Here is a 23,160-nt window from a genome sequence, read left to right on the forward strand (position 1 = left end):
GATGGAAGATAAAGGCTGGCATAGCAAAGTTAACATTTATTAAAGAGCCTACCACCATACCTTGGTGGCTGCCATTTATGGCTGATTTTCGTCTTTCCGAAACCAACAATCTGACGAGCACGTCCACGTCATGCAGTGTTCATCCAGGTGTGCAAAGGTAAGAAAAATGGCAAGATTTAAACTTCTCTCTTAAGCTCTCTTTTTTCACACATTTTAGCCATGCTAGTAGCATCCACCTCTGTGGGCCACACTGACTGCGAGGAAATTTGGTACAGATATCCACAGTGCTGAGAGGATGAATCCTCATCGTTTTGGTGACCTCCTGACTCTTTCTCTTCTGTTTTCACTTATCCCGAGAAACATCTTTGCATCCACTACATGGAATTTGATAAATATATCCCTTGTACCCAGAAAATCTGTCCTAATTAATTTCCTGATTCCTTGACTTTTCTCTGGTGCCATCGTAAGGGTGACTGTTTTTCACATCTGGATGATGATAGATTGCCATGAAATTTGTGTCCCTCTCAGGATAAACTGTAATAATTTTTGTGATCCCTGAACTTTTCTTCAGCATCAGTATCAGGTCAAAATTTCAGTTTGTCCCATACTTTGGTTTACCACCCAATACCTGCAATACATTGACATAATGGGAACTTTTGCAAATGTTAGCATATTAAAAAAATTTAAACGGTAAAATGGAAATCTTATTCTTTTTATTCTAATATATTATTATAATTCTACCTGTTAAATATTGGCATTGTAATGCCATTATGAGCATATTAGCATGCTGAGATCTACATTTACCTTAAAGCATTACTGTGCTTATGTACAGCCTCACAAAGCATGTAGCATGGCTACAGACTCTTAGTTTTGTTTTGTTTTTTCACAACTACTTCCGTCACTTTTTGTGTGTGTTCAGCCAAATACAACAACAGGAATGCCTTCGAGGAGAGCCTGCTGAAAGTGTGTGCCATTATTCACGTTTGTACAATTCTTTGTGTTGATACAACAAAGACACACAAAAGATATGGAGTTCCTGGAGAGAGATTAGTGAGGTAGCGTGATGCAGCCAGGAAGAGGCTATGACGGCAGGCTTTTCGCCCCACCTTCAAGCGTGGCCGTTTGGGATGACGATACACACGTACTCAGACAACACTTGATACAGTCTAGTTCATTTCAAGCATATTAAACAGAACTTTCTGACACAGGAAGCATAATTCTCTCTTGTACTGCTCTGAACTGGACTCAGGCCCAAGATAATCAAAAATCCCAACAACTCGCCCTTTAACGTGAAACTTCTCTGCTTTTGGATTGTTGCCTGCTATCTCTAACGATATAAAACTGTGTCTTTGTGCTTATCAATCAAAGCATCAGTGAACTCAAACAGGAAATGTTGTTTTAATGACCATGCTGCACTTGTACCGTAACGTTGTACTAGCAAATTAGCTGCCAATAATTACATGCTTGTGTGTATTTCAGAAATGGACCTTAGCACTGGGCACAGTTATTAGCTTTTCAAACAGCGAGGGGCACAAAGTCACAAAAGGTCCCATTGAGAAGCTCCTCAGGTGCTTTTTGTCACTGCGGCCTGCTTATCTGATTGACTATGAGATGCAGCTAGCATTTTGTGGTCCACTTCAACATTTCCTACTGGAAAAACAAAAACATTTTGTGCTGCAGATGGTCACATCATGTAGTGGAGACCCAGTGGCGCAGAGAAATGGTGATAAGCATCAAATTACCCCCGTCACCGACAAAAACTGTCACATTTTACGGCTCTGGCCACAGTCCTCAGCAATAGGACCCCTTTTGAAAAGGAGCTGAATAAGACACGTTATGGAGTCGGCAACAGAGAAAAAGCTATCACAGCATTTAGGCAAGGAATGACAAGTGGTCAAACCATTTACCATCTATCTTAATATACAAGTTTACTGTGTCAGGGGAGGGTTTTCATTACTTTCGCTTGGCTCCTTTCCCTTGCCATATTTTCATACTCATAAATGCGTTTTTACAGGGATCCTAAAAATGAAGTACCTCAGAAAAATAAGTCAGCAGTGTGAGCAAACAGCTAAAATCACTGTAAACTTCAACTGAAATGAGAGGAGAGAAGCCCTGCTGTCTTTCTACTATAGTTGGAAAATGTTGGCACGGCATATCACATGCAATAGTCTGAGCTCAAATACGCAATGATTTAGGGAACATAAGTCATATATTGCATCTTTACTATGTCATTAATCCTGATATTTTCCATGGTCACTAAAGATGCCCCTTCAGCATTTTCTCTCTGCTCAGTGCTGCTATTTTTCTGTCCTGTCACTGTTACTGAGCCAGTGTGTGTACAGTTTAAGATAAAAGGCTGCTCCTATCTGTGGGCAGAGGGTGTGTACACCAGATCAGCACGCACATTATCGTCAAGTGAATATTTACTCTTTGGCCCGGTGCCCTATAGCTTCTCTCTCACGATGGCATCTGACGTGGTTTCTGGGCCTCCGTGCTCACTTAACATGTCCCGACTGTGCCACACTTTTGATCTGAGCTGAAGTTTCACATTCCTGTTAGGTTTTTCTCAATTTCAGAACATTACCAGAGCTAGGTTGTATATATGTCATATGGACAAGCTGATGCAGTGACTGCTTTGATACTTTGTGAAGCCAAGTGTAATAGTTTTGCTGGCAGTGTCAGCTGTGACATTATAATTTAGGTAACACCCTCATTATGGCTTAATGGGGCTATAAGAGTGACATAATACTACAGAGACCCTCAGCTCGATGGAAAACCCCCTCGACAGTGATCCTTCTTTGACCCAGAGTTACTATCCCCAACACCTGCTTTTTTCACACTCTTCCACTCTTTCTCCACACGTCCATCGTCCCCCTTTTTCTTCCCTCCACATCCCTCTTTTCTCTTCATAAATTTGCTTTTCTGTTGCCCCTGTTCTTGCAAACTCACATCTGCTGTATTTCCCCCCCTTTCCTATTTCTTTTCGTACTCTGCAGTTGTTTTACCACTTCGGTTTCAGGCTCCTTGCTTTGCTTTCTTACTGTGAAAAAATAAACACTACACTGTAAGAAAGAAAGAAACTAAACAGCTGAACATTTCCATGGTGATGCATTATCTACATTATGATCTAAGCCTGGCTGCCACAGTGAGTTCTGTTTTTGAGCATGGCTGTCATTTACACCAGCCTGGCACTGGGAGCTAACAAACAACAACAGTGATGATGATGAACATGAAGACAACAATAATGGTAAGAGTAATGGAATACTACTCTCAGGTCTGTAGTGACTGCTTACGCACATATAAGAATGAGTCACAGGGAGGGGAGGGTCCTCCCTCCCTCTGCAACTTTGTGGTGAGGTATTAACATAGTGAGGAGAAAAAAACTGGTTTGACAGACAGTTACACAATCTGGATTCTTTGTTATGGAACGCAGGGTAAGTCGTGGTGGATTTGTTGATGAAGTGTATGCGTGCGCATTGCTGTACTCTATCTATGAAGAAAAATTAAACCAGCAGGAGATGAAGAGAGAGCTGAAAGAGGAAAAAAATCAATATGGTATTTGGAAGAGATGATATTTTAATCTAATCCAGCCTCCATAAAATGAGTTTGCTGTGTATTTCACTTTAAAGGATATTTATTGTGGGTCTTATTTCCATGGTTCAGACCAGCATCTATCAGTTATTATGACAATGTACTAACCAAAGCAATTACTGAGATCTGATGAATTCAGATGGGACAAGACATGGTTAGAGGATCAGACAGGCTGTGGACAAGATGTACTAGATTATCTTAACCATTTTATTTGGAGGTAAAAGTAAGTGAGCATGCTGCAAATGTTGCTAAGACTCAGTCAGGGCACAAAGGACTACTGCTGAGTAACTTACTGTGTTATACGGTCGGTCAGGTGAAACAGGAAGTTGGCCTCTTAACTGTTTTGCATATTAACAATTGGCAGTTGGGGGCATAATTTCATAGTTGGCCTGGACTTTCTCTTCCAAAGGCCTTGGGGTAACATGGGGGTTCGTTCAAACCATTATGCAAAACCAAGGACTTTCTTATCCATTTAACATCTGTTTAGTCATGCAAGCTGCGTGGCTAGCAGCAGTCAGTTGATGGTCGACCTGTAATCGGTGGTCTCTTCCGTGATCACCTGACTTTTCATCTACAGTAGCAACACTTTGGCTTATGAGCAAATACCCGCAAAACAAATGACATTCCCATCAGCCTTAACAGTACTTTGTGTCTCATGTTAAAGCTGCAGTAGGTAACTTGTATAAAAGCCATTTTTTGTCATATTTGCTAAAACTGTCCCTATACCCAGACAGAAGTACATGAAACATGTAATCTGTTAAAAAAAAAAAAAAAAAACGGCTCCATTGGTTCCACCTACTGCTCCTACTGCGATTTGCAAGAATCCACCGCGCCCGACACAAAACAACCAATCAGAGCCAGAGGAGCGTCTGAGGGAGTATCTGACATCTGTCAATCACTACTCACACATTCTGCGAACCGCCCCCTCCCTCCGCTCTCCCTCTGTGAGCGGCGTCAGGAGACTAGTGAAAGCTAAGGCGGAGCAACAGCCACCCACAAAGGAGAAACTGCCCATACCACCGCTGCCAACACAGCATATACAGCTAATAACAAATAACCATAAAGCTAATATGGTGATTGTTACAGTAACACTCCACAGTGTGTACAGTATGTTAGCGACTGTGATGTAGCGGCTTGGCAGAGTTAGCTTGTTTCTGATGCTAAGGCTAAAGTTACTGGTTGTCACGGCAGCGGCGCAGACGCTACAGGGAGGAGGGGCATGGAGGCAGGACATGAGTGCAGCAGAGAGGGAGGGGGAGTGACGTGGAACTTGTGTTGGTTCAAAATTTCAGGCTACGTCTGCTCTCCTCTCGATCTTACCTACTGCAGCTTTAAGTAGTAAATGTCAGCTTGCTTACATGTTCAACTGAGAACAAGACAAGCATTCCTGCTTAAGATCAGCATATAGCGTTGTCTATTGTGGGCATGTTAGCATGCTGATGTTAGCATTTAGCATTAGAACAGTCTCACAGAGCTGCTAGCATGGCTGTAAACTCTTGTTAAAGATGCTGTGTGTTTAGAGTTGGCCAAAGCTACGACAGTTGTAACACACTGTAAAAATATCTTCGTTAGCATGGCAATGTTCACAATCTTCTGGGGCAGTCTCGAACCCAGTGGGGAAACAGAGGTGTGTTGCACCAAAAATAACTTCACGTCCTCCCTGCGGTGGTTCCCAGCTCTGTGACAGACGAGAGAAAGTAAACTAAACTATAATCTTCTCACGTATACAATACGCTGCTCCTCTAGTCACGTGTCTCTTTCAAACACACACTAGCACATGCATGGAGAGGAAACGAGGATACTCATAGCTCCTGGGTATGTGTGTGCATAGGAGCACAACCGTTTATTCCTAATGACACCACAGCCAGAACAGGTACACTGTCGATTGTTCCTCTCTTCAGAGTCACTTGTTTGCTCTACGCAGGAACAAGCCGCTTACTTATTTAACAAGAAAATACAAATACAAGGCCAGCTGAATAAGCCCTTTATTGTTAACATGGGTGTGCTTTAAATAGCAAAATGACTTTCTTGGTGCGTGTGAATGTGGTGACACTGGTGCTGAAGCCTCCAAGACAAACAAAAAGTTGTATTTTTCCCTCAGCGTTCAGAGTCAAGGTGCGTATGCGTGTGTGTGCATATGCTAACATGGTGTTTGCATGCCTACGTCTTACTGGCTTTTTGTCAAGTTCCATAATATGGCGACATCTCACCACAACACAGTATCCCGCATCACATTTTCCCTGGTACAGATGTAGCTCATGTCTGCCATGTATGTGAGCAGGCATACATACTGTAGCTTGGCATTGTGGGGTAGTGGAACAAGTCCACACACACACACACACACACACACACACACACACACACACACACACACACACACACACAGTCAACAAGCTGGAGAGCATCCACTCTGGCTGTAAAGTCTTGAAACCAACGCAGGGCAACGAGGTCACATAGTTAGAAACACAACCACCGCTACGAGAGTCACACAGTTCTCTTAAAAAGTCAAAAGGCTTGAGGTATTTTTGGAAAAGCACACAGTGAGAAAAAGTTAGATATGTTTCAAGATAATTATCCACAATATTTCGAATCGTACAACTGCTAGAAACATTCATTTAAAAACAATTGTGGAAGCAGTGGATTCCTCCAACAAAACTGGCAACTCCTCAAGTTCCAATTTGGCGTGTTCACACAGGCAAAATGGCAACTTTGCAGCAAATTACGCTTTAAACACTGCAGCTTGTGGAGGCAATGACCAGCAAAACATGTAAAAAAAAACAAAAAAAATCACACTGTGTCATTCACCATTTCACCATGCTCGCTCAACTGATATACATCAACAATGATGTCTGATTGCCTGCCTTTTCATGCAGCTTTTTGGGCACCACTTCCAGATTTTAAGAGCTTTGGGCTGGCGTCTATTCTGCTGAAAAGAGTAACAGCTGAATGAGCACCACTCCACGGTACCATTACAGCTCACAATCTCCTCCACTGGCAAATAATAGACATACATGCATGCAAATTAAAAAGCAGACAGGGAAATAAAACTAGCTTAAGTCACATCAAATAAATTTGAGGTTTATTAATTTACTTGTACATGTCTCAAAGGCTGTACTTGATATGTTATAATATCAAGCTTTTAATATTTCTTTTTCTGCTGTAGTGAATGCCCACTGTTAGCCAAAGCACTAAAGCTCTGTCTCCACCAGTATCATGTCCATACAACAGTGTTCCTGTGCCAGTAGCGGAAAAATGAGACAACCAATCAAGTGTTAATCTTACATCAGTTCCAGTGGTCTGACTGCTTTTTGCAATGTTTCCAATGCTTCCCTTCTGGGCCATCTTTACACAATTTACCCAGTTTCCCACCAAAGATCAATAAAATCTGTGGGCAAGAAACACACTATTCAGAGTGCTAAAACAGACTTACATGTATTTCCACTGATGGCCAAGCTTTAATGATTACCATGCTTTTGTCATGTTTATGGGCATTTATGTGGAAGTTTTTGCCAGGGTAATCCTAATTCAATTCTTAAGAACTTCTTGATGCCTTTATTTTCTCAACAAGCCTGTTTGATTACAGTACCATAGCCTACAAGCTGCTTCATGAATGTCATTAACAGTTGGTGAAATTACTTTAATGCCTTCACTATTGATCGCAGTGGGTATGAAATCAGAAAGTCTCTGAAGTCTTTTCAAAAATGCCCGCAAATGAAGAGAGCGTTTTGCTGATGTGGCAAATATCCCATTTTGGCTCAAAAGAATGTGAACCTACTAATTTAGTTCACTTCTAACAGCCAGTTCTCTTCAGACTCATTAAATCCATGTGTCTAATGAACAGCCGTGTAGTAGCGCTCTCTCTCTCTCTCTCTCTCCCTCTCTCTCTGTATGATGTGTGTGCACGTGTGTGTGTCATGTTAACGCTCTGGATTGGAACTTCACTTAGGCTTCAAAGGAATAGTTTGACATTTTGGGAAATATGCTTATTTGCTTTCATGCAGAGAAAATTGATACCACTCTCATGTCTGTATGTTCAGTATGTAGCTGGAGCCAGCAGCTGGTTAGCCCAGCTTAACATAAAGACTTGAAGTAAGGGGAAACAGCTAGCCTGGCTCTGTTCAAAAGTACCAAAACCCGCCTACCAGCACCTTTAAAGCTCACTAATTAACAAGTTATACTTTCTTTGCCTGGCAACTGTTCCCGGCCATGAAACAGTCCAGCACATAACCGTGTGCAAAACTGTTTTTACACTTTTGCTTTTGTACAGATTGAACAAAACAAGATATAACATGTTAATTAGTGAGCTTTAGAGGTTCTGGTAGGTGGATTTTGTTGCCGTACAGATTCAGGCTAGCTGTTCCCACTTGTTTGCAGTCTTTTCTAGCCAATTAGTAGTTAAGCTAACTGGCTGTTTGCCCAAGCTACATTTTTACAGCTTTGTGAGTGGTCTGAATCTTCAGCCCAGTATCATGGCTGTTCCTGAAATAATTGCGAAATTTAATATACACATTTGTGTGCATGAACATGAATGTTCCATTTTTTTCACGACACTCAGCACGACTTTAAAACTAATAGGGACGAATGTAGGATAAAGAGACAGAAAGTCTGCATAAGAAGGTGGATGGGATGATGGATGGCCCAATTACAGAACTTCACACAGGAGACTGGGGTTTGGCTCCCATGTGAAACCAATAAACAGCTGTGATTGTTTAGTTATTTTAACCCAAATCATAATCTTTTCCTACACCTAACCAAGTAGTTTTGGTGCCTAAACCTGACCAAACCGTATCACCTGAAATGTTTCTCAGCAAGCTTCATTTTCCTGTAAGTGTAACCTGATGTTGCATATTCATTATAACTAACTTGACCAGGAATGAGAACAGCAGCGGCCGTGATGCAGGCATGAACAATGCCTCCACTTTAAATACATCAGTATGTCATGAAAAAAAATCCTGTTCATGTACACAAACATTAAATACATTAAATTCTGTGACTTCAACACACTGCCATGATACTGTATTGCAGTCATTTCATCCAACTCTCATCCAAGAAACCAAATGAGTGTATTTCCATACTCTTCGAACTATTCCCTCAGGAGGATTCATCAGTATATTCCAAAAAGAAAATCTGAAATAAAATCCACGGAGTTCGACATGCAAAGAAAATGCTTTCACCCCTTTCTTTCCCCTGCCAGCTCCAAGTCTTGTCTCTTTATAATGAATGGCATGATATCAGATTCTTACAATCAATATAAATTTGACTAAATACGTCAATTGTATGACATTTTATTTCAAAGTTAAGTATTTCATTGAGCCAAAATAGCTCCAAATGCAAGAGAGAAAGAGAGGGAGACTGTGAGTGAGAAAGAATAGAGAGAAAGGGGGCTGTTAGTTCATGAGCTGGTGGCCCATCTGGTTTGAGTTACTGAAACCCCCTCCTCAATTAGACTCAGCATGATGTCAATAAAACGTCAGACTGGAGAAGCTATCACTTAAATTGGGCCTGTCAAGTATTGTTCTTTCCTCAGCATTCCAGCGGGTACGATCGGTCTGAAATGATTTGTAGTTTGATTAAGGTTACCACAATGTGCCATTTCTGATTTGATTTGGACTCTTGGCTTGAAAATGTTGCCATAAAAGTTGTTTCCCTGGGGATATATGTACTGTACATACACAGGAAAATGCACAGAGGAAAGAAAACTAATGGCATCAAGTGAAAAAAAAAACGCAAGAAATAAGTTTCTACTTTGAACTTTAAAGTATTTTTCTGACTACAGTTTTCCATGTCTCTCCTCTAAGTCCTTCAAAACATTCCTCTTTTGTTCAACTCTTCCAAAGTTTTGCCATGTAGCTCCCAGATTTATGCTTGAATATTAAAGTTCAAACCATAGGGAGGTTTGGAGAAACAGCAGTGACATTTATGTTTCTCCTCTCTTATTGCACAGCGAATTTATTAGGGGTTCCCTGCGTTTAGCGACGGGAGTTTCCCAACAAGACTGTCTCCTCTCTCCTACAAACCATGGATCATCCTGCAGCGCCTACGTGCTGATATTCACAGTTATTATTGTCATTTTACGTCTCTGAATGGCTGCACCACTTGCAGGCATGTTTCCAGAGAGCTAATCCAGGACCTGAAAAACGGCGATCCGTGGAAAAGGTCACACATTCCCAACCACTCCCAGTGGGAAAACAGGAGAGTCCACACCTTCTCAGGAACGCAGAGGCCTACTACCCTGAAAATCTGACAACAATTACTACATGAATTTCTGCATATTATAATGGCAAACACTTTATCTGCAGACCTCCACTCAGTAGTGTTCAGCCAGTCTGGAGACCATCAGCAGATGATGCAGGCTATTTGGTAGTTTTAACTGTACAAATTATCCATTTAAAGTATTTAGGCTTCAATAAATCTGTTGGAGTTCACAATGTACTTGCTTAAATGCTTAAAATTCCAAGTGCAATGATACGCAGGCTCAAAGCTCTGTAAATCACCCACTCCAGGCTACGCGTCTGTGTCGCTGAACCGCTGAGCCTTTATCACATTGCATCTCAAATTCCAAGAACATAAAGATTTAATCAAGTGTTGTGAAAATGTGACAGCCATGGTTTAACAACGGTGCATCGAGAGCGTAGACGACCTATTAGCTGCCTCTGAATCAACGCCAGGGTGCTCTTGAAGGTTTAAGAATGCTGGTGATTGCCATAATTGCTGTGCAGCAGGAGTCTGATACAGACTCATACAGAGAAATAAAAAACTTAAATGCACTTGTGCTTCTATAGGAACCTCTCTAATGCTGTAAAGATGTGGCCTTGGTTTACTGACAGCCTGTACACTTAGCTTTAATGGTACAAGCTTGACTGAAACGGTTTGTGTTACATTAGATTGTTCTCTAGCTCACGCTGCTCTGGACTATACATTAAAAGCCATAGATACAGGAGTGGACAAAATAATGGGAACATTTTAAGATAAATCACTTTCAATGCTAACATGGCTGATTCTTCATGCTGAATTAGCTGAGCTATATGGAACAATGTGCTTTGAATTTCTAACATACTGTATTGTGTCTCCGTCAGTCGGCTTTAGCTTGTGAACGCGATATCTGTTCTCAGCTGCAGTTCGTCTGTGTTTACCACATGTTATCATGACTTCCGAGATCGTTCCTACTCCACATTGTTTTCTTGCACCTGCACCTTCGGCACAGATGACTTGGCCTCCTTGGAGCTCAGTTAATTGTCTCCTATTGCGTCGAAACTTTGAAAACTCATCTCAAAGAGTTGATTGCCAGATCCCTTTTATAGCTGACAGATGCTGCTGACTGTATTCAACCTTAGATGATCTGTGTCTGAACAAATATGGGGCTGCATGGTGGTGCAGCAGGTAGTGTGCGTGCCTCACAGCAAGAAAGTCGCAGGTTCGATTCCCGGGTCGGGCCTTTCTGTGTGAAGTTTGCATGTTCTTCCCGTGCATGCGTGGGTTCTCTCCGGGCACTCCGGCTTCCTCCCACAGACCAAAAACATGCTCATTAGGTTGATTGGAGACTCACACCTAGGTGACTCCCTAGGTGTGAGTGTGAATGGTTGTGTGTATATGCCCTGCGATCGGCTGGCGACTGGTCCAGGGTGTACCCCGCCTCTCGCCCGTTGACAGCCGAGATAGGCTCTGGCCCCCCCGCGACCCCGAAAGGGATAAGCGGCATAAAAAATGGATGGATGAACAAATATGATTAAAGTACCAAAGGAATTAAGTTTCCTTTCAGGTTTACATTATGTTATCAAACCGTTTGGATAGATAGTACACGCAATATCTGTTCTATTAAGAACACTGCTTTGTTTATGCAGATGACTTAACCCTTTTGACAGTGAGTCACATTTAAGCAAAACAATAAATAGAAAGCGTCAAGAAACAGGTTGAGGGGCTCAGTAACTTAATGCGCAGCTCATTTAAGTCTAAGATTATCAATCAATAGAATTCACAATCTTTGGATTACTTTTCCATTCTTTAACCCTACCCCAAAGTTATTTGGTTGTTAGTAAGAGTTTCACAAATACATCATATGACTGTACGACATTCCACCGATTCTCAAATGCTGTTTCTCACTGATTCATTGCGAAATGTGAATCCCAGTTTACCTAAACTTTGACTCTGTAAGTGCCATAGCAATGCAACACCATTCAAAGGTGCAACAGGCGGTGGACAAGGATGGTTGATAGTTGAGTCTCATTCTCAGGCTGTCCAACAATGACGCTTTGGGTTGGCCACCGGACCCAAAGCATCTGTATTCTTAGGAGGATTATTAGGAGCACTACAAGAAGCCAGAGGAACCTGCCGTTTTCACAAAAACCTAGGTTTATAAAAGTTACCTACTGAGCCTTTAAGTGGATTCAAATGTACTGCACACTTAAAGTTTAAACTTACCCAGTTTGGGTCAATACACCACTGATTTAGTACCCATGGGTAGAAAACCAAGCAAACCCAAGACAATGGGTTACTTTAGCCCAGTGTTAGTGCTATCTTTATATTACTGTTGGGTTATTCACCAAAACTGACATATAGTTGCTTTGACCCAAAGTTACATAAACACGTTCAAGCTCAAGTTTTATGTTAAGACTGTCAAAACAATGTATATATGATATTCAAAACTGTTATGGAAGTATTGGCCTGTAAGTTTAAAATAAACTAGAGTAGAGCTTAAGTATAGCATATTTTAACCTACTGATTTTAAGTGTGTATATATTAGACAAGCATCTAACGCTTTTATGTGTACTTCAACTAAATTAAGCCTGACGTATTGTGCATGCTCATCCATTTAACTGACATGTGTCCGCTGTGGTTGTGAAACAATACAAATCAGTCAAACATTTCAGTCCATGATGTGAGGCTGGTACTAATTTTGCTGGTAGTGAGGTTAGCACAGATTGAGACATGAACCAGTCCAAGTTCTCTGTATGTCAACAAGGTGAGCTCATGGGAAGTCCCTGAGTCTCCCATGTCAGACAGACAGAGAAACACATTTTCTCCAGCTCTGGCAGCTCAGTCCCAGGCCTTTTCTTTTTAGAGGCTTCTAATCCTGGCGGGTCCTTAGTCTGACGTCACAGGGCCCTCCCCCCACCCCTCTGTCTGTATGTGCTCTAGCCGCACTCTCATTTCCTCCGCAGCTCACGAACGCCAATCTCTGCTCTGGTCCCTTTGGCTTCTGACGTCTGAGCATCTGATTAAAACAGACTGCCTCATCTGGCCAGCTTGAGGGGGTTAAGCTTTGGAGAAAGGAGGTGCTGAGTGACTATGTGGGCTGGTGTGGGTATGAGGCAGCCAACCAAGCTCCCTCTCCTCCCCTCATTCGTTCTTCCCAACTTCCCCTCTTGTACGTCTCTCATTCGGCTGCCTGAGCTGCATCACGTGACCAGGAAGTGTGGCTCCCCTCCATTTCCCCTCCTGACAGAAAGGAAATATTGTAACAGAGGGGGCTGGCGCTGGGCTCTGTTACGTCGCTGGTTAAAAATAACTGGCATATTTAAGGCTGCAGAGGAATCCCAGGGCAGGCAAAGGCTGGACAGCCTGCCGCCCGGCAGGAGCTCTCTCCTCCCTCTCAGTCTCTTTCTCGCTGACTTCTCCCTCTCTCTGCTTCCTCTTCTAAACCCATTTCACTTTACACAAGCCCTGCAACATAGCCACGACCACCAACCCATACCTCAACGACATTTTCCTACCCCTGTGGAGGCCCACCACTAAATTATATGACGTGGTGAAAGCTTAGGGTTGGTTGGTTGCATCCCAGCCTGGCCGCATCTCCGTCCAGCTATAGAGGCTTGGCTGGAATTGTCCAAACAAACAGCCCTGACTGACTCAGACCTCATCCATATGCATACCATCACACAGCAGAATTGTCAACCACCCCCATCTGTTAGCATTGTGGCCCTTTGGAAAACAAATACAGAACTTTTTTGTCATAAAAATGGCCAGAGCTAATCTCTGTCACTGTGATGATTTATGTAGTAGGTTTCCCTTGCTGGTGAACGTCTGGACCACAGTAACAGGTGTGGTGACGTATGAGGAGCTAAAAACTGTGTTGAGCTGAACACCAGGCCTGGATTCATCAGGTGCTTTTAGATCACAGAACATTTTAGAGTATTTGAAATGTAAAAGTCAAGCAGTCCTGGTCTATGAGGATTGTTAAAGATCCTACAATTACGACTGTAAATGGACACTTGATGCGGTAGTTCAGCCACAGAACTTGAAATGTGACTGTTCACCTGATTTTAGCGATTTTAGTTGCAAATGTCCACACAGTTACAGCCATTTCAAAAGATTATATGGAACAAACGTCCCTAGTTTGACGAGTTAAACAATTAGTCAATTAATCAATTAGTCGATTGACAGAGAAGTAAAGTGAGTACCGTGTATCATGGCTGAGTCCTTACAGCAGCAATCCAGGTTCAATTCCAGTCCTCTGCTGGATGTCATCCCCTCTTTCTCCCTCCTGTCTTTCCTGTCTCACTCCAGCTGTCACTGTCAGAGTAATGCAAAAATGTCAAAACAAAATAATCTTAAAGAAAAAAAGAAAATCAGCAACTATTGGGATAATCAATTATACATTTCAATCATCTTTCAAGCAAAAATACCAAACATTCACTCCTTCCAGTTTCTCAGATATGACATTTTCTACTTTTCATTGTTTAAAATGCATATTTTTTTAGTTGTTTGGGCAAAGCAGGCCAGTTGAAGTTGAAGTCACCTTGGGCTCAGAGGAATAATAGACATTTTGTCTCCATTTATGATACTTTGTAGCCAAAACAATTAGAAAACATTTAAACTAACCTTTAATTTCAGCCCTTGAAGTTTGTATAACTTTAGGATTTAATACACTATTGTTGATTTCTTTATGATTTTGTCATGCGTGAAAAGTAGTTCATGATCTTTGAACAGATGTTGGTGTCAAATGTGAAGGCAGAAAGAGTTAAACAGCTGAAATGAAACTTTTTATTGTTTTTAAACAGTGCTCATTTTGTGTAGTCAGTCTTCAAATTCATTATGAGATGGAGAATTATGACTCTACATTACACTACTCCAACACTGCTGTTGAATAAAACAAACAAAAAACTCTGCAGTCCCAAAGGAAATGATTATTACAATTAGAGCTATAGTTGGTGCTTTGTTGCCTGAGCTGCTCAAAGGTTCTTTGGTTTTGCACATGGGTGACAAAACAGAAAGTTCCTACATGTATAATTGTATTAGAGCTAATGTGAGGTGGAGTGGAGGGAAGTGCAGCACTGAGAATCAAAAAAGCTTGACTCAGCTTTCAAGAATTAAGGAAAGAATGAAAGCTATTTTTTAATTACTGAACAGCATCTGGAAGAGAGCACTGAAAACCTCAATATCTGGAGTTATGATCCGCTGGTACTCATATTCACTTGGATGCTTTCCAGGAGGGGGAACTTAACTGAGGGACACCGATGGAAACCATGTCAGTCACACGCACACCAAGGGGGGGAAAGCCGAAAAAGTGTTGTGCAGTTGAGTTATTTGACTACTTTACACTCTGTTAACTTAATATCAATGTTCACAACTGTGTGACTGGATTATCAACAATTTGATCTCGATTTGAATAATAGCGTTGCCACAGGACTCTGTCGGCGGTACTGTGGCTGCTTTGAAGATACTAAATATCTACGAGGTTGAAACTCTCGGCACAGCCAAGAAAAGCACCTGAGCTCACATTTAAAACAGTAATTACTTTGAAGGTGCTTCTTCAAGTAGGTGTCAGGACGTCCACACTTGATCTGTGCTGATAAGCACACACAGAAACAACATTAACAGGACACTTGTTGCAGTTAATGAGAGGAAAATATGACAACTCTTCAGCAACGAGTTTGTGCTCAACAGTTGTCCTCGCTGATACAATAACATTACCTCAATATGTCTACATCCAATTCTGCAGTTATGTCATCGCTGCCTTTAACATAATGTCAAAATCTGGAACGCTTGAAATGATTCATTGTGGGCAGGGTATCACAGCTTGCACTTTCATATTCTCACTACGTTCAGTGTAAGTGTTGCATTAAAATAATTCCATACAAGAGTTTGGTGTGAGTTACTAAATCGCCATGACTTCATTGTGTCAGGAAAAGCACACAGTGGTGTCATTTTCTGTTCCTTTATCTCTTTTCTCTGTTCCTTCTTTTCTCTGTCATCATTGCGATGCAAAGCACCTCAGCTGTCAAGGTCAAGCTTTTATTTTCAGGATCATTTTCAAAACCTTTATCTCCCACCATAAAGACTATGGCTATAATGACATAGCTCTCATTGTCTTCCTACCTGCTGTAGGAAACAGGTCTTCAAGAACAACAGATGTAGTTCAAACATTGTAGGTTTAAAGCCATCACTTCTCACCATGCAACTGGAAAGTAAGGGTTAGAGAATACAAATATTACTGTTTGGATATAGTTGGAATAAGAGTCTTACTGTTAATATATCAAACAATAAATCATGGGATGCCCAACGGGACCTACATTCTATTTACTAAGTTCCCATGGCCTTGTAGTCTATATTATATATATTATTCAAACCAGTTTTTGTTTGCCAACCAAAGCAATGTGCATTCATGCAAATGAAAACTTTGAATGAAGACACCAACATACACTGACAGTGAATGTGTCCTGTTGAAATGACGGCATGTTTGTTGACATGCCTAACAGACAAGATCCTGATGCAGCAGGAACAGCAGCAAGCGCTTTGTTTGCTCTTTCACTGAACTCTTGAGTAAATGTGTCTAATTATGTTGGACAGAGAGGTTTGTGTTAGCTTGCTAACTCTGAGCAAACACTGCCTGAACCCAATTCAAACTCAACACTGAACAGTTCTCAGCATTTTGATGTTCCCAGGTAAGACAAGTTTTTCCATATTTCATTTTAATAACTGTGCTGCAGTGTTAAAAGTCTTTTTCCTGGAGCTTTCTTTGGCAGTGGGAGAGAGTGTGATTTGCAAAGAAGGCCATTAAAGATATGTTTACTTTTGGTCGCTTGATATTAAATTGCAGTAAACAAGCACATTTCAACTAATGTTGTCACGACACCAGAGTTTTAAACTTCGATACAATACTAGTATAAAAAAATGATACTCAATACCTCTATCGATACCACGGCAAAAAGAAAAACAAGTCCTTGGCACACAAAATAGGATTCTTTCTTTTTTTTCTTTTTCACAGCCTAAAATCATTGCTGGCACAGACTAACAGCTAACTGTAGCTTGCACATTTAATAACAGTGACAGGCCGATTGCTAGCTGTTCTGACATCCACTCATGTAGGGCTGCCTGCTTGTGCCTCTGCCTCCACTCATGTGGTGAGTTTCGTTGCTGGAGAAAATGCTCTAACAGCCACAGTTTATTTCTTCCCTGTTTTCATCTGTGCAGCAATGAAATCTGATTGTAGATCAGCTTTTTTTTAAATAGCTTTGGCACTCTCCATACTAGGGAATGTATAGTTAATGTAAATCACATCATTTTAAACACGTGGCATTGAAAAAGTATTGAAGTATTAATCCTTTTGACAACCTTGGTGTCAAGAAACATAACTCTAAAATGTAGACACACAGGAGACCAGTATAAGCATATATGTATTTTACTATTAATCACAACAGTCCAATATTTTTGTCAAGATGATAAATAGTTGAAGAGTGATTATCTTTTGGCTATGCATAATTCATATGTATGCTATGCATATGTGCATATACAGTATGTCCTCATATATTCATGTATAATGTTGAGGTATGAGCTACTTCTGCTGCCTGCTAAATTAAGCATAAAACTAATTATACAGTAAAAAAAAAAAAAGGTCATGGTCTTTATAATGTATTATGATAACAAATAAGAAAAAACTTAAATGCTACTTCGCAAGGTTAGCAATTGCATTCCAGTCTTCTAATATAAACCTAAAGTGTACCCACAATACCCATAATTATCTATAAGCTAGTACTGATATATGTAGTCATTAGTGGGCTATCTATTATTACTTGCCAAAGAAACTACAAATACATCACGAAATGAGTGTATAATGTAATAAATTTAGTAAAGAACATATTCATCATCAACCTTTAGCCTCTCAGTGTGTTTGTTTTTTTAAAGTAGCTAGCTAACGAAGTAGGCTAATGTAAGGTTTTGACCACCCGGTTGATCCCCATGCCGGCAGCTGAGTATCCAAACATAATTTAAAAAAATACTCACTGTTATTCCCATTTTAGCCGGTGTGAAAAAACGCGCTTCTTCACCCACATTTCACGGGGATAACAGTAGTAAGGATAGGTGCCGTTGCTATGAATACAAACAAACCTCGCTCTCTCTCGCTCTCTCTCTTCCCCGCTCGCCCCAGCCTCCCCCCACGTGCTCCCTCCCTCGCGCTTGTTTTTCCGCTTGTTGCGGGGCAACGAAGGCGTGTCCAGCTCCAGTGATTTAAGGATACCTCTCACGCGGGTTCCTCAGTCCAGCCTGCCGGTCTGCTGCATGGCAACAGGCGCGAGGGATTCCCCCCGTATGTCGCCTCTCTGTCTTCCCCTTCAAAATTGCGTTAGCGTCGAAAAGCAATCTGTGCGGCTGCTTCTACCCGGCGCGCCCATCAGCGGCAGCATGTACTGGAATATAGCATAACGCGCGACGCGGAGCAGAAACTTTCAACCCGGGGATATTTAACGAAAAGCCAGTGCTGCAGCCACACCGAAGAACGGCCGCGAGGATCGCGCATAGCTTCTCACTGATGAGGTGTGGACCTTTAGAAACTTTTAATAACATCTGACTGATGAACGTCTTGGACTATAACAGGCTGCGCTCTCTGCTCCGGGATCACTCCACGGGGATTTACGATATTTTCTCTTTAATTTCAGGCAGCCTCCAAATGATGTCGAGATGGCTTTAGGTGGGACACTTCTGCCGTCAATTTCCACGTTTGCCAGCGGCCCCACTGTCAAGAGTAAATCCATAGGAAGTGCCAATTTAGTGAGTAGCCTGTGGTCACTTCTTGTCGCATGCGCATGCCATATAGCCACGGGTGTGTGGGGGGACATATGTGGTTTATTTAGACTGGAGGTGTTTTCCGATGTGTTATTATGGCCTCAGCCAGGGTTTGACACCACACTCCACCGGGGCGTGCACCAGTTACACTGACTACTCCAGCAGGTTTTCAGCAAAGCATGGAGACCGTGAGAGAGCGCATGGGAAACTGCAGAAAACACCCAGATCCCCAGCATGATGATTATTGGTTTTGTTTTGTTTTTTAGTCATTAATAGGCTACAAATTGATTGCAAGAATCCTGTGATGGCCGTCTGAGTCTGATCATTTGATCAAATATCACTTACCAGTGCTTCACGGTGCACTTTCTTTGTGAATGAGACTAATCTGTATTCTAGGGAGTGCTCTATGCCAAGGACACTTGCTACACCAGACTTAGCTCTGGAGCTGAGCTGGCATAATAATCACTTTCCATCACAGAGCCAGGGCCTTTCCTCCTCCATGTACTGATTTATGCTATATAAATTTTATTATACTATTTCTAAATAGACAAATTCACATGTGATTTTCTTGGCTACTGTCTGTATCTGATAAACAGTAGCATGTACTCAGCTTGTTCGGGTGCAGTCCTTAATGCCTCTGTAACTTTCCTCTAGAGATGGAAGGAGGAGTTGTCCCTTCTTAAGAGACCCAGCGTGCCGACCGGAAGCAGCTGCTCTGACCCAGACCATCCCATTGCCACCAGCACAACAAGCCCCAGCATGTCCAAAAAGCACACTGATCCCGACCCGGACTTGGACTACGACTTCATTCTGTCTAACTCCATACTGCAGCAGCAGCAACAGCAGCAGCAACAGCAGCAGCAGGAGGAGGCCATGGCATGCAGCTCTGCCCAGGCCCTGTCTCCCTCCCCTGGCTCTTTCTCCTCATCTTACCCTCTCCCCTCCCCTCAGGGCACCGCCAGTGAGCTGCTCTATACTATCCCAGATATCAGTGATGTCTCGCCCTCTGGAGGCTTTGTTGCAGAGCTCATGAGACCCGAGTTGGACCCAGCATACCTTCACCCACCCAGCCTCCAAGGCAAGTTCGTGGTCAAGACAACGATGGACATGGGGGAATACAGCCAAGGCGTGAGCGTAAGCAAGGCCTGCGTTAATGCAGCGTCAGACCCAACTCCTTCACGCGCATCACCATCCTTTGGTTGCCACAGGATAAAGCAGGAGAACCCCAGTAACTGCACCATCTCGCAGCCCATCGACCTACACCTGGGTGGGGTAAACTCCCAGGGCCGAGGCGGCCAGCAGCAGCGCCCCGGCCACTTAGACCTACATGGCTTCCCTGGCGGAGGGAGAACCATGACAGGCGGCAGGTTATCGTCATCCTCCTCCCTCTCCCCAGACCATCCTCTGAGCCGGGAGCACCAGGTCCTGGGGCATCCCCACTCTCAGATCAGTCTACCTCCCCAGGGATACCACCATAGCTCCCCGGGCTACACCTCCTACCCTCAGCCATCCCCCATGCAGTACCAAGGTTAGCACACAGTTCTTTTCCTCATTATTCAGAGTTACTTTAAAAAAAGTGGAGTTAACTTCTATTGAGATTTTGCCTGTTAGTCAAAGAAAATGTGTACATGCATGATAAAGAGACTGACGCGGAACAGATTGGACTTCAGGATTACAAAGACTCTGTTTAAATACATATTATACAACCTTAAGGGCTTTAATTATACCCCAAACCCAGCAGTTCAAAGGAACTGAAACCTACATCCAATGGCCTTGGACAGCAAACCTTCTTTTCTTCATGAAGTTCTTTAACCAGCCAAAATAGATCTAAGGCACCACCAGATGTTTGATGAAATGTGCAGTTATTATGTTGTTTTCATAGGATCAGTGTTCAGCGGTGTGCCCCTTTGCTTTCTGCACTACAGTGCTTTGAAGTTCTTTGAAAAATGGGCTTTCTTTTAAGAAGAAGGCTGATATTTTCTATTGTATCATGAAGTTGATGACATAAAAACACATATTTCTCAAAGATTAGGGACATTATGCAGCTCTCTGATGTATATTGACCTGCATGTTGGAAGTGGTCAAATGCTCTCCTTAGCAGAGCTCCTATCTGATGTATTTCTACACTGAATATTTTCTCTGTACATGCGATGATGACCGCGATCCTTTGACCCCCGCAGAGCCCCTCATGATCTCCAGTGGCGACTGCTTGCCGGAGGAACCAAAGCCCAAACGCGGTCGGCGCTCCTGGCCGAGGAAGAGAGTTGCCACACACACGTGTGACTATGTTGGCTGTGGGAAAACGTACACAAAGAGCTCTCACCTCAAAGCACATCACCGCACACACACAGGTATGTCAGTGTATCTTCGATGGTCCTCGCAGGTAGCAGGAGGCATGTTTTTTGGGAGCTATAAAACGCTGCTTAACAGGTCTTTCATGCTGCGTTCATTGTTCAGAGCAAACAATCCAAATGTCTGTTGCATGTTATGTACCAACACACTGAATTATTGAGTCATGAATGGGGGTTAGATGGGTTGGGAGGTGGGGTAGGGGAGTTGTTTGGCAGGTGCAGTGAAACAGGTTGATACTGATCCCTGTTCAAATACAAACCCCAGGCTGATTAGCTCGGCCTTTATAAACTAGCTGCAGGACAGGACGAACCTCTTTTCTCGTCAAGGTGGGGAAGGTTGGACCAGTTTAACCTCCGGGCTGGCACTAACTGCTCCATGTGTGTATTGTGTTTCCATCAAAGGGGAGAAGCCTTACCACTGCGACTGGGAGGGCTGTGGTTGGAAGTTTGCACGTTCGGATGAGCTCACACGCCACTACAGGAAACACACAGGCCACCGACCATTTCAGTGTCAGAAATGTGACCGGGCCTTCTCGAGGTCAGACCACCTTGCTCTCCACATGAAGAGACACTTATGAGACTTGGGGATGGAATGAAGGCTCCAGGAAAAAAATATGTTAGCAGAACCCTGAACAAAGTTGTGACCTACACTTTTTAAAACCATAATTTGCCTTCCGGCCGTTGTCAAGCAACAAGACAAGCTGTGGTATTCACGGCAAAAAGAGCACGACTCCCTCAAGAGCCTAGAATTTCTCTCGAGGCCGATCCCGTCTTTGCACATTGTGCAGGTGACTTGACAAGACCTCTCAGTCAGGGTTGTAAACTTTTATGAAAGGGACCAAACTGGAATTTGTCTTATTTAACCGACAAAACTTGGAGGACCAGGTGCCAACAGCTTTTAACTGGAAATGTATTTCTGTCAGGGAAACCAGGAGCAACAGACAAACATCTCCAGAGGCCTTCTACCAGCAACATGCCAATATAGGCTCTGTTAACAACTTCACACTGTTCAAAATACTGTATTAATACATCTATATTTATATACACATTTCACCTGCAATGCCATTAATTTCAGGTACAATGTTAATTTATACAGAATGGTGCTCAGTGACTCCGAAGAAGGTACCAAAGATTAAGGAAAATATACAAAAGGGTGAAAACTATGAAAAAGTGCCATATGGTTGTTTGTGTGTTTCTTAGAAACCTCTCTTCCACAATCGGACTTAAATCAGGTGAACACTTCACTTATAAACGGTGATGGCAATCTTCAATGCACTGCAGCTGCGAAGTGCAATAATTTATATGAGACATTCATATTTTTGTATTGAATGAGTGAACTCTGAACAAAGATTTTTTTTGTTTATAGCCAAAATATGTAATATAATCTTGAATTTTGTACATTTGTGAATAAAAATGCTTTGTTATTGTTTTGTATTTTACAGTATAATAAAATGTATTTGAAGTAAGAAAACCATAATGAACGTCATGCTCTTGTACCGAATCTGCATCATCTCATTTCGAAGAAAACGTGTTTTCACCTTAGAATAAACAACACTAGTCGCATCAAAGAATGACATGCAGAGTTTTCTTGAACATCAGAGTAATTGTAGATTTCCCTGGCAGTGTAATGGAGAAGCACATTTAAATGGTGGCGATAGCTCACAGTCAGCTCACACACAATACCCCCCCGATAATAGTGCGATCGCCGCAGGCAAGCTAACACAATGTTACGGTTAAAAAGATTTCCCAAAAAATATGCTCCTACAATGTCCTGTTTCCATGGGGTTCTCTTTCCACCTGTCACTGGGAAGAATGGGGAGGACAACCGAGTTACTGGCTGACATTCAAGGGTGACACCAAATCTGACTGCCACTCTGAGCTGGAGCTCTCAGGTGCAGTGTGAATCAAAGCCATGAGATAGTGTCCTGATATGTTTCTGCTATACGACAAGGCATCGTTCTGTGTGGTGTAATGTATGCAGCTGTATGAGTATTTTCACAAAGAATTGTTATTTCGAGATTATAAAACTAAAATTACACACGTGAAATCCTGCTGTTCATGATTCGTGTCCACTCAACAACTGAGGGACTTGTACAACAATGAATATAAAGTTAAAAAGAAACTCTTTCCGGTGAATATTTTACAGTTTTTCTACAACAAAGAGCTGGTGTTTGCAGCTTAATTACAGTGAATCAGTTATTTCTTTTTGTTAAGTTAA

General features: G+C 42.3%; 1 protein-coding gene and 1 long non-coding RNA gene across 3 annotated transcripts in view; one reads left to right on the forward strand and one right to left on the reverse strand.

Annotated features, from left to right (window-relative positions):
- Positions 1-17,945, reverse strand: part of LOC139348817 (uncharacterized) — a 36,446-nt gene extending 18,501 nt beyond the window's left edge. Inside the window, exons 1-3 of the long non-coding RNA XR_011603418.1 lie at positions 17,812-17,945; positions 15,907-15,988; positions 13,989-14,100 (exon numbers count right to left, since the gene is read on the reverse strand). This is a non-coding gene — a long non-coding RNA (uncharacterized lncRNA). The remainder of the gene's footprint in view (positions 1-13,988; positions 14,101-15,906; positions 15,989-17,811) is intronic.
- klf4 (Kruppel like factor 4) lies at positions 1-22,413 on the forward strand. Of its 2 annotated transcripts, none has more exons than XM_070989167.1 (5): positions 1-157; positions 18,465-18,576; positions 19,246-20,119; positions 20,772-20,942; positions 21,345-22,413. In XM_070989167.1, the coding sequence occupies exons 1-5, from the start codon at positions 78-80 to the stop codon at positions 21,518-21,520; spliced, it is 1,413 nt and encodes a 470-aa protein (XP_070845268.1). In that variant the 5' UTR covers positions 1-77; the 3' UTR covers positions 21,521-22,413. The 2 variants fall into 2 exon arrangements, with proteins under 2 accessions (XP_070845268.1, XP_070845269.1); XM_070989168.1 differs by lacking the exon at positions 1-157 and adding an exon at positions 18,031-18,342.
- Positions 22,414-23,160: the final 747 nt, after the last annotated feature.

This window comes from Chaetodon trifascialis, chromosome 20, assembly GCF_039877785.1.
Source record: "Chaetodon trifascialis isolate fChaTrf1 chromosome 20, fChaTrf1.hap1, whole genome shotgun sequence".
NCBI lineage: Eukaryota > Metazoa > Chordata > Actinopteri > Chaetodontiformes > Chaetodontidae > Chaetodon > Chaetodon trifascialis.

Excerpts from the sequence above, each read along its gene's own strand:
- klf4 (XM_070989167.1), top strand. The coding sequence starts at position 78 with ATGGCTGATTTTCGTCTTTCCGAAACCAACAATCTGACGAGCACGTCC. Across the intron at positions 158-18,464 it reads GTTCATCCAGGTGTGCAAAG|GCAGCCTCCAAATGATGTCG; the intron begins GTAAGAAAAATG and ends CTTTAATTTCAG. Across the intron at positions 20,120-20,771 it reads ATCCCCCATGCAGTACCAAG|AGCCCCTCATGATCTCCAGT; the intron begins GTTAGCACACAG and ends TGACCCCCGCAG.